Source organism: Tachyglossus aculeatus, chromosome 21, assembly GCF_015852505.1.
Source record: "Tachyglossus aculeatus isolate mTacAcu1 chromosome 21, mTacAcu1.pri, whole genome shotgun sequence".
Lineage (NCBI taxonomy): Eukaryota > Metazoa > Chordata > Mammalia > Monotremata > Tachyglossidae > Tachyglossus > Tachyglossus aculeatus.
In genome coordinates this window covers 778233-792474 of record NC_052086.1, presented here as the reverse complement: position 1 = coordinate 792474, position 14242 = coordinate 778233, and the positions used below count along the sequence as shown (strand labels likewise).

At 55.2% G+C, this 14242-nt stretch overlaps 1 protein-coding gene across 3 annotated transcripts; it reads left to right on the top strand.

Annotated features, from left to right (window-relative positions):
- Positions 1 to 1888: 1888 nt before the first annotated feature.
- UFD1 (ubiquitin recognition factor in ER associated degradation 1) lies at positions 1889 to 13973 on the top strand. 3 transcript variants are annotated; one of them, XM_038762907.1, is made up of 12 exons: positions 1889 to 1954; positions 6759 to 6891; positions 7121 to 7153; positions 7695 to 7816; positions 7967 to 8097; positions 8595 to 8667; positions 9078 to 9146; positions 10062 to 10127; positions 10646 to 10696; positions 11103 to 11191; positions 13451 to 13532; positions 13861 to 13973. In XM_038762907.1, exons 1-12 carry the CDS (start codon positions 1952 to 1954, stop codon positions 13933 to 13935), a joined length of 927 nt encoding a protein of 308 aa, XP_038618835.1. In that variant the 5' UTR covers positions 1889 to 1951; the 3' UTR covers positions 13936 to 13973. The 3 variants fall into 3 exon arrangements, with proteins under 3 accessions (XP_038618835.1, XP_038618834.1, XP_038618836.1); XM_038762908.1 differs by having other exon boundaries at positions 1890 to 1954; positions 10649 to 10696; XM_038762906.1 differs by having other exon boundaries at positions 7695 to 8097; positions 10649 to 10696.
- Positions 13974 to 14242: the final 269 nt, after the last annotated feature.

Sequence of the window (14242 nt, the reverse complement as noted above, 5' to 3'; positions counted from 1 at the left end):
GTAATAATACTAACAATAATGGTATTATTAGGTCAGAGAGGAGGCTGATAAAGCAATCATGACAGGGGAGGATAATTGATTGGATTAATGTGGTAGCTTGTACTTCCCAATCGCTTAGTACAGTGTTCTGCACACGGTAAGCGCTCAATAAATACGATTGAATGAATGAATGAACATTTAGATCTAATCCTGACTCCACCACTTGTCAGCAGTGTGATTTTGGGCAAGTCAAAATACGATTGAATGAATGAATGAACATTTAGATCTAATCCCGACGCCACCACTTGTCAGCTGTGTGACTTTGGTCATGTCACTGAACTCTGGGCCTCAGTTACCTCATCTGTAAAATGGGGATTAAGACCGTGAGACACATGTGGGACAACCTGATCATCTTGCAACCCCCCAAGCGCTTAGAACAGTGCTTCGCACATAGTATGAGCTTAACAAATGTTATTATTATTAGTAGTAGTAGTAGTATTATTATCGTTTCAAGGGAGACCCGAGGCGCCCCAATTCACATTGTGGCCCCCCTCGCAGTGTCTTCTGGGAGTTGTAGTTTTAGGGACGGGCTAGGCCCAGGCCCCTCGCAGTGTCTTCTGGGAGTTGTAGTTTTAGTGAAGGGTTAGGCCCGGCCCCCTCGCAGTGTCTTCTGGGAGTTGTAGTTTTGGGGACGGGCGAGGCCCGGCCCCCTCGCAGTGTCTTCTGCGAGATGTAGTTTGGGGAACGGAAGATCAATCAATCAATCGTATTTATTGAGCGCTTACTGTGTGCAGAACACTGTACTAAGCGCCTGGGAAGTCCAAGTTGGCAACATATTGCAGAGAAGCATTGTGGCTCAATGGAAAGAGCACGGGCTTTGGAGTCAAAGGTCATGGGTTCAAATCCCCGCTCCACCAATTGTCAGCTGTGTGACTTTGGGCAAGTCACTTCACTTCTCTGTGCCTCAGTTACCTCATCTGTAAAGCGGGGATTAAGACTGTGAGCCCCCCATGGGACCACCTGATCACCTTGTAGCTTCCCCAGCGCTTAGAATAGTGCTCTGCACATAGTAAGTGCTTAATAAATGCCATTATTATTATTATTATATAGAGACGGTCCCTACCCAACAGTGGGCTCACAGTCTAGAAGGGGGAGACGGAGAACAAAACAAAACATATGAACAAAATAAAATAGAGTAGATACGTACAAGTAAAATAAATAGAGTAATAAAACAAAACATAGTAACAAAATAAAATAAATAGAATAGATACGTACAAGTAAAATAAATAGAGTAATAAAACAAAACATAGTAACAAAATAAAATAAATAGAATAAATACGTACAAGTAAAATAAATAAAGAGTAATAAATCCGTACAAACATATATACATATATACGAAATACGATTGATTGATTGACTGATTGTACTTAGATTGTACTTAGTACAGTGCTCTGCACCCAGTAAGCGCTCAATAAATACGATTGATTGATTGATTGATTGATATACAGCTGCTGTGGGGAAGGGAAGGAGGTAAGGCGGAGAAGAGGCCCGGCCCCCCTCGCAGTGTCTTCTGGGAGTTGTAGTTTGGGGAACGGGCCCTCGCAGTGTCTTCTGGGAGTTGTAGTTTTGGGAGGAAACCGGGCTCGGCCAAGGTTCCCGGGTGGGAGGGAGGGGGCTGCCGTGGGACGTGAAATGGAAGGGGGACGGCCGTGAAATCCGGAGCGGGAAAACCGGAGCAGGGTTAGGGAGGGCGGGGAAAGGGTGAGGCCCCTCCCCCACCCTCAGCTTGGAGCCGCCATGTTTGTGGGCCCGTCTCTTCCGGTGCCCGCCCCCGCCCGTGACCTCTGACCCCGCACTTCCGGTGGGGGCCGCGCTGAGGGGCTGCCGTCCCGTCAGCTGAGGAGGCCGGTCGGCCGTGAGGAGGAGGAAGAAGAAGAAGAAACGAAGAAGAAGAAGAAGAAGATCATCCACCATGGTAGGAGGCCCCGGGACCCGCTAAAGGACGAGGGAGCCGCCAAACGCCGAGTCATCCCGGTCCCCCGTGGTATTTGTTAATCAATCGATCAATCAATCAATCGTATTTATTGAGCGCTTACTGTGTGCAGAGCACTGGACTAAGCGCTTGGGAAGGACAATAATCAATCAATCAGTCGTATTTATTGAGCGCTTACCGTGTGCAGAGCACTGGACTAAGCGCTTGGGAAGTATAAGTTGGCAGCGTATAGAGACGGTCCCTACCCAACAGTGGGCTCACAGTCTAGTTATTAATAACACTATTAGTTGTTAAGAATAATAACAATAATAATGCTATTTCTTAAGCGCTTACTATGTGCCAAGCACTGTTCTGGGCGCTGGGGGGATACAAAGTAACCAGGTTGGCCCCCAGTCTTCATCCCCATTTTACAGATGAGGGGACTGAGGCCCAGAGAATAGTAATAATAATGGTGGCGTTTATTAAGCGCTTACTATGTGCAAAGCACTGTTCACAGCACTGTGCAAAGCACAGAGAAGTGAAGCGACTTGCGCTTACCATGTGCCAAGCACTGTTCGGAGCGCTGGGGCAGTTACAGGGTAACCAGGTTGTCCCCCGTGAGGCTCCCAGTCTTCATCCCCATTTTACAGATGAGGGGACTGAGGCCTAGTAGAGAATAATAATAATAATAATAATGGCATTTATTAAGCGCTTACTATGTGCAAAGCACAGAGAAGTGAAGCGACTTGCGCTTTCTATGTCCCAGTCACTGTTCTGAGCGCAGGGGCGGATACAAGGTAACCAGGTTGTCCCCCGTGGGGCTCCCAGTCTTCATCCCCATTTTACAGATGAGGGGACTGAGGCCTAGAGAATAATAATAATAATAATGGCATTTATTAAGCGCTTACTATGTGCAAAGCACGGTTCACAGCACTGTGCAAAGCACAGAGAAGTGAAGCGACTTGCGCTTACCATGTGCCAAGCACTGTTCTGAGCGCCGGGGCGGATACAAGGTAACCAGGTTGTCCCCCGTGGGGCTCCCAGTCTTCATCCCCATTTTACAGATGAGGGGACTGAGGCCCAGAGAATAGTAATAATAATGGTGGTGTTTATTAAGCGCTTACTGTGTGCAAAGCACCGTTCACAGCACTGTGGAAAGCACAGAGAAGTGAAGCGACTTGCGCTTACCATGTGCCAAGCACTGTTCGGAGCGCTGGGGCAGTTACAAGGTAACCAGGTTGTCCCGCGTGGGGCTCCCAGTCTTCATCCCCATTTTACAGATAAGGGGATTGAGGCCTAGAGAATAATAATAATGATAATAATGATGATGGCATTTATTAAGTGCTTACTATGTGCATAGCACAGAGAAGTGAAGCGACTTGCGCATACCATGTGCCAAGCACTGTTCTGAGCGCTGGGGCAGTTACAAAGTAACCAGGTTGTCCCCCGTGGGGCTCCCAGTCTTCATCCCCATTTTACAGATGAGGGGACTGAGGCCCAGAGAATAATAATAATAATGATGGCATTTATTAAGCGCTTACTTTGTGCAAAGCACAGAGAAGTGAAGCGACTTGCGATTACTATGTGCCAAACACTGTTCTGAGCGCTGAGGCAGATACAAGGTAACCAGGTTGTCCCCCCTGGGGGGCTCCCAGTCTTCATCCCCATTTTACAGGTGAGGGGACTGAGGCCCAGAGAATAATAATAATAATGATGGCATTTATTAATTGCTTACCATGTGCAAAGCACTGTTCACAGCACTGTGCAAAGCACAGAGAAGTGAAGTGACTTGTACTTACTGTGTGCCAAGCACTGTTCTGAGCGCCGGGGCAGATGCAAGGTAACCAGGTTGTCCCCCGTGGGGCTGCCAGTCTTCATCCCCATTTTACAGATAAGGGAATTGAGGCCTAGAGAATAATAATAATAATAATAATAATAATAATGATGGCATTTATTAAGTGCTAGCTATGTGCAAAGCACAGAGAAGTGAAGTGACTTGCGCATACCATGTGCCAAGCACTGTTCTGAGCGCTGGGGCAGTTACAAGGTAACCAGGTTGTTCCCTGTGGGCCTCCCAGTCTTCATCCCTATTTTACAGATGAGGGGACTGAGGCACAGAGAATAATAATAATAATGGCATTTATTAAGCACTTACTATGTGCAAAGCACAGAGAAGTGAAGCGACTTGCGGTTACTATATGCCAAACACTGTTCTGAGCGCTGGGGCAGTTACAAGGTAACCAGGTTGTCCCCCGTGGGGCTCCCAGTCTTCATCCCCATTTTACAGATGAGGGGACTGAGGCCCAGAGAATAATAATAATAATGATGGCATTTATTAAGCGCTTACTATGTGCAAAGCACTGTTCACAGCACTGTGCAGAGCACAGAGAAGTGAAGCAACTTGCGGTTACTATATGCCAAGCACTGTTCTGAGCGCTGGGGCAGATACAAGATAACCAGGTTTTCCCCTTTGGGGCTCCCAGTCTTCATCCCCATTTTACAGATGAGGGGACTGAGGCCCAGAGAATAATAATAATAATGTTGGCATTTATTAAGCGCTTATTATGTGCAAAGCACAGAGAAGTGAAGCGACTTGCCCAAAGTCACCCCGCTGACAAGTGGCCGAACCGGGATTAGAACCCATGACCTCTGACTCCCAAGTCCGGGCTCTTTCCACTGAGCCCCGATGCTTCTCAAATAATAATAATGATATTTGTTAAGGGCTTACTGCATGCAAAGCACTGTTCTAAGCGCTGGGGAGGTTACAAGGTGATCAGGTTGTCCCACGGGGGGGGGCTCCCAGTCTTCATCCCCGTTTTACAGATGAGGGGACTGAGGCCCAGAGAAGTGAAGCGGCTTGCCCAAAGTCACCCAGCTGACAAGTGGCGGAGCCGGGATTTGAACCCACGACCTCTTGACTCCCAAGCCCGGGCTCTTTCCACTGAGCCACACTGTTTCTCATTCTGTGCGGACTGGGCGCTGGGGAACGCAGCCCCTGCAGCTTGGCAGCCCCCCGAGGGACAACCTGACGACCTTACGACCTCCCCAGCGCTTAGAACAGTGCTTTGCACATAGTAAGCGCTTAATAAATGCTATTATTATTATTATCATTATTATTATTATTATTGTGTCTCCTCCAAAAGGCCTTCCCTGACTAAGCCCTCCTTTCCTCTTCTCCCACTCCGCTCTCTGTCACCCTGGCTTGCTCCATTTATTCATCCCAGCCCCACAGCACTTAGATACGTATCTCTAATTTATTTTTATTAATGCCTGCCTCCCCATCTAAACTCTAAGCTCATTGTGGGCAGGAAATTTGTCTACTTCTCATTATATTATTCTCTCCCACGGGGACAGTAGCGTTCGGTAAATACGATCGAATGAATGAATGAAAGAAGGGCCCCTAAGCACTTTGCCCCTCACCCCCCAGCCCCACAGCATTCATTCAACCGTATTTATTGAGCGCTTACTGTGTGCAGAGCACTGCACTAAGCGCTTGGGAAGTCCAAGTTGGCAACATATAGAGACGGTCCCTACCCAACAACGGGCTCACAGTCACTTACGTCCATATCCTTACAGTCTGCCGCTTCCCCCGTGAGCCCCCTTCTTCCTCTCCCACTGTTGGGTAGGGATTGTCTCTCTATGTTGCCAACTTGGACTTCCCAAGCGCTTAGTCCAGTGCTCTGCACACAGTAAGCGCTCAATAAATACGATTGAATGAATGAATGAATTTATTTTAACGTCCGTGTGACCCGCTAGCCTGGAAGCCCCTTAGGGTGGGGATCGTGTTTACTTGCTCTATCGCTTTGTCCTCTTACTTGCTCTATCGCTTTGTCCTCTTCCCAGTGCTTAGTTCAGTGCTCTGCACCCAGTAATCTCTCTGTAAATACCGTGGATTGTTTGATTGGCGAGGCCATGCCCACCGTCTCCGCACGGACCAGCATCCTGAGGGTCTGGCTAGTGCTTCCTGAATGTTTCCCAACCATTTCTCCTCCTCCCCCGGCCCTCTGCCCGGGAACCGCCTCTGGGCCGGTCAGAGCACCGGGAAGCGGTGATCCGGAGGGTGTCGGTTCCGAGCGTATTTGTAAGGGCCGTGTCCAGATGTGCCGTACTGAATGGTGTGTATCATCATCATCAATCGTATTTATTGAGCGCTTACTGTGTGCAGAGCACTGTACTAAGCGCTTGGGAAGTACAAGTTGGCAACATATAGAGACGGTCCCTACCCAACAGTGGGCTCACAGTCTAAAAGGGGGAGACAGAGAACAAAACCAAACATACTAACAGAATAAAATAAATAGAATAGATATGTACAAGTAAAATAAATACTAAATAAATAAATTTATTTATTTATTAAATAAATGTATTTATTTAAAAAAATAAATAACATTATTTACGTATTTGCCCTGTACCAAAATGCGCGGTGTGCGGTCTCTCCGTCTAGAGCCGTCCACACTGCACCGATCTTTGCAACGTCCAGTTGGTCTTTTGGGGGAATTGGTGCCATTTCATCCGCCCCCCCCGGGGACCACATCCCTCTCTCCCCGCCCTGTCCCTGTCTCTCTTCTCCCCCCATGGTACCCTGCCCTGTTTCTGCCAGGTTGCGGAGATGCCGGGAAGTGAGGGAGGGACAGGGGTGTTGAAGGAGCAACCGTCAGGGTGGGTGCCCCCATGCCACCGCCCTGGTGAGGCCAGGGCCAACCGTGAATATGTTCTTGGGTGCTGCTGCTGGTGGGGGGGCTCCGTCCCGGTGTGATGTTCCCGCGGGCTTGTCTCACTCTCTCTTTCTCTCTCTCCACTCCAATTCCAGTTTTCCTTCAACATGTTCGACCACCCCATCCCCCGGGTCTTCCAGAACCGCTTCTCCACGCAGTACCGCTGCTTCTCCGTGTCCATGCTGGCCGGCCCCAACGACAGGTCAGATGTGGAGAAAGGCGGGAAGAGTATGTGCTTCTTTTTACTTCTCCTCCTCCCCGCCCTCCCCCTACCATTCCTCATCACTCACGCCCCTTAGTCTCTTGGGGCCGGCAGGCGGGGCGCGGCCCCCCCGGGCAGAGACCCAGAGAGGAAAGTCGGCCTGCCCGTCTCTCGGTCTCCGGCCGAGCCCCCTGCCCCCTGCGCGTCAGGTTCCCGTGCCCGGCCCTGACTGGGCCGTGCCTGTTCTCTCCTCAGTCATCATGCCGCCGTCGGCCTTGGACCAGCTCAGTGAGTAGCCCCCGGGGCTGGGCCGGGGGTGGGGTCCCTCTGGAGGCGTGAGGGGCCACCGGAATCCCGGAGAGGGTCCGACCCGCCGGGGAATTCACTCGTGAATGGTGGCTGGAACCTCTGGGGGCTTGGGGTTTGCCCTCGGGAGCTCGGACCAAGAGTGGGGAAACCTCCCGCATTGGCGGGCACATGGGGCGGCCCTTCCGGGAAGGGGACGGGGACCCTTCCCGCGTCATGGGCCACTTCTCAAACTTGGGCCACCATCCTGGGCCTGCCTGCCGTGCTCCCCGCTAGAACCCCCAGCCTCCCCGCCACCGCTCGGAGACAACGTTGAGGGGGCTGGGAAGGGCGAAGGAGCCATGCCCCCGCTCCCTTACCCCCCGGCTCCTTTGCCAGTGGCAGGGTGAGGCGAGGTGTCCCCAACCAGCCCCCCTCCTCCCCGCCTCTCTTTCTGCTCTTCCTCCTCGTCTCTCCCTCCTCCTTGCCCTCCCTGTCTCCCCGGCCCGGCCGGTCCCGCTCTCCCCGTCTGACCCGGCTCCAGGCCGGCTGAACATCACGTACCCCATGCTGTTCAAGCTGACCAATAAGAACTCGGACCGGCTGACTCACTGTGGCGTGCTGGAGTTCGTGGCCGACGAGGGGATCTGTTACCTCCCGCACTGGGTAGGCTGTCGGGTGACCGGGGGCACGGGGCCTGCCCAGGGGACCGCAGCAAGGGGCCGGTCCCGGATGACTGATGCTGCCCGGGGGAGGCCTCTGCCCCCGCCCCCTCCGCCCCCCGCCCCTACCCTGAGGCCGCGTCCCCCCCCGCAGATGATGCAGAACCTGCTCCTGGAAGAGGGAGGCTTGGTGCAGGTGGAGAGCGTCAATCTGCAGGTGGCCACTTACTCCAAGTTCCAGCCCCAGAGCCCCGACTTCCTGGACATCACCAACCCCAAAGCCGTGTATCCTTGGGCGGCACGGCCCCGAGGGAGGGGGCCCGCGGGGGGCAGGGGCGCGGGGCCCGCGGGTCAACGCGAGCGGCGGCCGGGGCCGGGACCAAACGGCAGCAGCAGCGATGGCGTTGGTTTCTCGCAGGCGTTTGTCTTGGCAGGGGCTCCAGAGGCCCTCGGCCCCGAGGCGCCGCCCAGCCGGGAGAAGCAGCGCGGCTCAGTGGAAAGAGCCTGGGCTTGGGAGTCCGAGGTCATGGGTTCGAATCCCGGCTCCGCCACGTGTCTGCTGTGTGACCCTGGGCAAGTCACTTAACTTCTCTGAGCCTCAGTTACCTCCTCTGTAAAATGGGGATGAAGATTGTGAGCCCCACGTGGGACGACCTGATCACCTTGTCTCCCCCCCGCGCTTAGAGCAGTGCTTTGCGCATAGTAAGGGCTTAACAAATGCCATCATTACTATTACCGTTCGGTCTCTCCTTCCATTTGGCCTTGACTCTTCCCGCTCCCAGGCTGGAGAACGCCCTGAGAAACTTTGCCTGCTTGACCACAGGAGATGTGATCGCCATCAACTACAATGAGAAGGTGGGGAGGGGCCAGGCCGCCCGAGCCGCACCTTTGGGGTCGAGGGCCGGGCCGGGCGGTGTCCCCCGGAGCGGAGCGGCCGGGCGCTGCCCTCTGTGCCGGGTGCTTCCCACTGGGGTGGGGGGCTAAGATGGGCAGTGCCCTCCGTCCTGGGGGACAGGGCCAGTGGTTCCCTCTGGGCCGGGGGGCCGGGCTCGGGGAGGTTTGATCTGGCCGGGAGGTGTGGGTCAGCGCTCCCTGGCCATTAGACCCGTGTCGGAGCGTTGGGCGTTGAGGTGGCCGGGCGGGCTTGGGAACGGGCCTCCACATCTTCTGGTCACCGGGGGAGCCGGGCCGGGAGGGGGACGGCGAGAGGGAGGCCTGGTCCCAATCTCGGCCCCAGGAGTGCTGAGAGACGCTCCCCTTTGCAGATCTACGAGCTGCGGGTCATGGAGACCAAACCGGACAAGGCCGTGTCCATCATCGAGTGTGACATGAACGTGAGCCTGGCAGGGGCCCGGGCACCGCAGGCGGTGGAGGGGCGGGAGCCGGGCCAAGGGGCGTGCCCGGAGGCCTAGGGCCTGGGGTTCACTCACTCAGTCATATTTATTGAGCGCTTACTATGTGCAGAGCACTGTACCTAGCTCTTAGGAGAGTACAATGTGGCGTCAGATACATTCCCTGCCCACAGTGAGCTCACAGTCCAGAAGGTGACAAGTGGGGGCCAGGGAAGGGGGGCATTCATTCACTCAGTCGTACTTATGGAGCACTTAATAATAATAATAATAATAATAATAATAATAATAATGGCATTTGTTAAGCGCTTACTATGTGCAAAGCACTGTTCTAAGTGCTGGGGAGGGATAGTAGGTGATCAGGTTGTCCCACGTGGGGCTCACAGTCGTCATCCCCATTTTACAGATGAGGTAACTGAGGCTCAGAAGTTTTGACTTGCCCAAGGTCACACAGCAGACAGGTGGCGGAGCGGTGATTCGAACCCATGACCTCTGACTCCAAAGCCCGTGCTCTTTCCAGTGAGCCACGCTGCTTACTGTATGCGAAGCACTGTACCAAGTGGTTGGGAGAGTACAATATAATGTCAGACCCATTCCCTGCCCACAATGAGCTCACAGTTTGGGGGGTGCTCACACCAGGCAGAGGGGGATCCCCCTTAGACCGTGAGCCCCACATGGGGCAGGGGCTGCCTCCCCCCCGGGCCCAGTACAGCGCTCCGCACAGAGCAAGCGCCGTTTCTCCCCAGTCTGGTTTTGAGTGGGCTGGGAGCTGGGCTCGGGAGAGACGGCGTGGCCCGGGTGCTTAGTGCAGTAAGCACTCAATAAATACGATCGATCGATTGGAGTGGGGACCGTAATCAATCAGTGGGCGGCTCACGCTGCCCCCCCGTCTTCCTGCAGGTCGATTTCGACGCCCCCTTGGGCTACAAAGAGCCCGAAAGGCAGACTCAGCCCGAGGAGATTACGGTGAGCATCTCCCCGAGGGCTCGGCCCGACTCGGCTGCCTCCCTAACCGTCCGCCCGGCCGGGCCGGGACTCTTTGCGGCGTGTCCCCGGGGCCCCACAAGCCCCCAGTGAAACAGGCCTAGCCGTCGGCCCTCCCTCCGGCCCGGACCAGGCCCCCGGCGTCCCTCTCCTAACGCCGCTGTGGTCAGGAATGGTCTTTTCACACCCTAACTCTCCCACTCACGGTCACCCAAGGGTGTCGACTCTCGGAACTGGTGGAACCCGTAAGGGTGTCCTCTGGCCTGGATGCCCAGGCAGGAATTGGGGAAGCGCTCTGCCCATTCGGGTCTCCATCCGAGCGTTCTCCCTGTCACTGTCTCCCGGGCGGATACTCCCTCCCTCCCTCGCCCTGTCAGTCCGTTGGGGTCTTCCCTCTCCGGGGTCGGCGGGGTCCCAGCCGGAGCAGCCGGCCGGGGATCGGGAGCGTGTTGAGCTCTGGGCCAGCGGCCGGTCTTTCCTCTTCCCTCTCCCCTGCCCCACAGGACGTCGAAGGTGACCACAGCGGCTACGTGGGCGACATTGGATTTAGAGTAAGTGCCTGCCCTGGCGAGGGCCGCCTCCTGGGCAGGGAGGGGCACGTGCTGAGTGACTGGATTGGGGTGGTGGGCATTAACAGCCATCTCTGCGGGGGCAAGGAGTTCTCACTGTCCCCCTGCACCCCGCCATCGGGGGCTGAGTCTCCAACCGTGGCACCAGGACACTGGGGGGGAGCCAGGTGCTGGTTGCCCTCCTGGACCCCCACGTGCACATTGATGGCCGGACTATCCAATACAGACCCAATAGACCATCCCACACCCCTGACTCTTCCCCCAGTGACCCCGCACGAACCATCCCGTACCCCTGACTCCGTGCACTAACCCAGCCCAGGCCATCCATCGCCCCTGACTCTCCCCGCTCAATCCCGGGAGGCTCAGCTGACTCCCTGACTCCCTGCAGGCATTCTCTGGCTCCGGGAACCGGCTGGATGGAAAGAAGAAAGGCGTCGAGCCTCGCCCCTCGCCCATGAAGCCCGGAGACATCCGGAGGTGACAGGCGGGCAGTGTGGGGTGGGGGAACGCCACCGTGGGAGAATCCGGGGTCTGTGGATTGGGCGGACCTGCCAAATGCCCCCCGTGGTCCTCTCTACCCCGCCGGTTGGGTGGTGAGGAGAGCACTGTGCTTGGGAGAGTACAGCATAACGGAATTGGCGGTCGCTCCTTGCTCACGAGGACCTTACAGTCTAGAGCGGGACGCAGACCTTAAAATAAACGATGGCTATGAACGCAAGTGCTGTGGGGCTGAGGGGAAGGGGTGAACATCAAGTACTTAGGGTACAAATCCAAGGGCAAGGGCAGCTTGGGAGGGAGAGGGAGTAGGGGAAAAGAGGGCTTAGTTGGGGAAGGCCTCTTGTAGAAGGTGTGATTGTTAATAAGGCTTTGGAGGTGGGGAGAACAGTGGTCTGTTCATTAGGGAAGGAGGGGGAGATCCAGGCCAGAGGAGGATGTGAACAGGGCTCTAAGGTGAAGTAGATGAGACAAGCAAAGTGAGCTGGCTGGGTTTTAGTAGGAAATAAACCAAATGTCCCTTAAACCCTCCCCGCTGTGCAGAGCGCTGGGGTAGGCATAATCGGCACGGCTCAGACGCAGGCCCTGTTCCCCACGGGGCTTGCTGTCCAAAGGGGTGAGAGAGCAGGTATCTTAATTTCCCATTTACAGATGACGCACGTAAGTTCCAGAGAAGTTCAGTGACTTGCCCCAGGTCATATAGCAGATGAGTGGCGGAGCCCGGGGTGGAGCCAGGCCTCCGTCATCATCATCAATCGTATTTATTGAGCGCTTACTGTGTGCAGAGCACTGGACTAAGCGCTTGGGAAGTAGAAGTTGGCAACATATAGAGAAGTCCCTACCCAACAGTGGGCCCCAGCCTTGCCGTCTTTCCACTAGGCCTCCTCCGCCCCTAAATTGGCTGAACCCGCCGTAGGCCGGGCACCAATCCGGGCACCGGGTGGGAACACTTGAGAACAAAGGATTCAAGCAGCAGGCAACGGACCCCGACCCTTGAGGAGCTTCCCATCAAATGGGGGAGATGGGAGGACGCAGATTGTCCATGTCTACCGAGAACGGGAGGCAAAGAGCTCTGGAAACAGTTGGTGCCACGGGAAGTTTGGGAAGCGTTGAGAGAACACGGCCGTAAATGCGACCAATGGGGAATTCTTTCCCAATGCTTAGTTCAGCGCTGTTCACGCTTAGAGTAGCAGCGTGGCTCAGTGGAAAGAGCCCGGGCTTGGGAGCCAGAGGTCATGGGTTCTAATCCCAGCTCTGCCACTTGTCAGCTGTGTGCAAGTCACTTCACTTCTCTGGGCCTCAGGTACCACATCTGTAAAATGGGGATTGAAGACTGTGAGCCCCACGTGGGACAACCTGATCACCTTGTATCCCCCCCCAACAGTGCTTAGAACAATGCTTTGCATATAGTAATCCTTTAACAGATGCCATTATTATTGTTATTATTAATAAATTCTAGTACTGCTACTCTTAATAGTAGGTCAGTCATATTTCTTATGTGCTTACGGTGTGCAGAACACTGTAGTAAGTGCACGGGAGAGTACAATAAAACAGACACCTTCCTTGCCCACAACGAGTTTACAGTCTGGAGGGGAAGACTAACAATATAAATAAATTAAAGGTATGTACATAAGTGATGTGGGGCTGGGAGTAGGGTGTGGTGAATAAAATTGTAATGATGGTATTTGTTAAGTGCTTATTATGTGCCAAGCACTGTTCTAAGCACTGGAGTAGATACAAGGTAATCAGGTTGTCCCATGTGGGGGCTCACTGTCTTCATCCCCATTTTACAGATGAGGGAACTGAGGTCCGGAGAAGGTCACCCGGCAGGCAAGTGGCGGAATAAAGGGAGCAAGTCAAGGCGATGCAGCAGGGAGTGGGAAAAGAGAAAAGAAGGGCCTAGTCAGGGAAGGCGTCTTGGAGGAGATGGGCCTTCAATAAGGCTTTGAAGCGGGGGGAGAGTCATCATTCTTGCCGCAGTTCTTGCCACTCAGTGGTTACCAAGCACTAACAGTTGTTATTCTGTCCATTTCCCCAAGCTCTTAAACGGAGCATAGCCCAGAGTAGACACCCACTCCAGAGCGGTAGCCCTGCCAAGGGTGGTGACTGGGACAACAGTCAGGGAAGGCCTCCTGGAGGAAGTGGGTTTGCGGAGGGGTCTTGGGTGGCGAGAGCTGGGTAGAGGTCTGAAACCCAGAAGCGAAGCGGGTTTCAAGGTTGTGCCCCTTTCTCCATCCCCAGGGGAATTCCCAATTACGACTTCCGCCTGGGCCGGATCACCTTCATTCGGAATTCAAGACCCCTGGCCAAGAAGGTGGGAGAGGTGAGTAGATCCGGGGTCTTCTCATCTGGTTCTGGGGGGTGTACGGGAGGGAGGGAAGGAGAGAGGGGCGCGCCAAACTGGGCTTTGTGAGGGGCCGGCCCCTCTCCCGGGGAGGTCAGTGCCGTCCTGAGTGGACTCAGTCCAGTGCAGTCAACCCGGACAGCCAGGCCGGTTGGGGTGGGGAGAGGCCTTCACTCTGGGGGACCCGACGGCTGGCTGAACCACCAACCGGGGGTGGAAGGAAGGGGCGACGGGGTGTTATTGACTGGTGGGGAGCGCAGGGTGGGCCGGGCCGGGGCCCCTGACCGAGGCTCCTCCCGTCCACCAGGATGACGCTGGAGGCCGCTTCATCGCCTTCTCCGGGGAGGGTCAATCCCTGCGCAAGAAGGGGAGGAAGCCGTAGCCCGGCCGCCGGCCAATAAATCGTCTCGTGCAACGCCAGGGGTGTCTGGTTCCTGGGGCCCGGGGGGCTGGGGGTGTCCACTGTCCCATAGGTCCTCCCACCCCGCGTCACCCCCGAGCCTTCCTCTTTCTTGACACCTCCTCCTTGCCCTCCTCTCGCTCTGCTTCCCTTCTCGCTCCCCCGGTGCCCTCGGCCCCCGTCACGGGGGCTCCGGTGCCCGTCTCGCACGGTGCCGTGCTCATCCCCAGGTAGCCGCACCCATGGGGGCTTTGGGGGACGGCGTTGGCCGACCCCGGAGCTCAGGGTG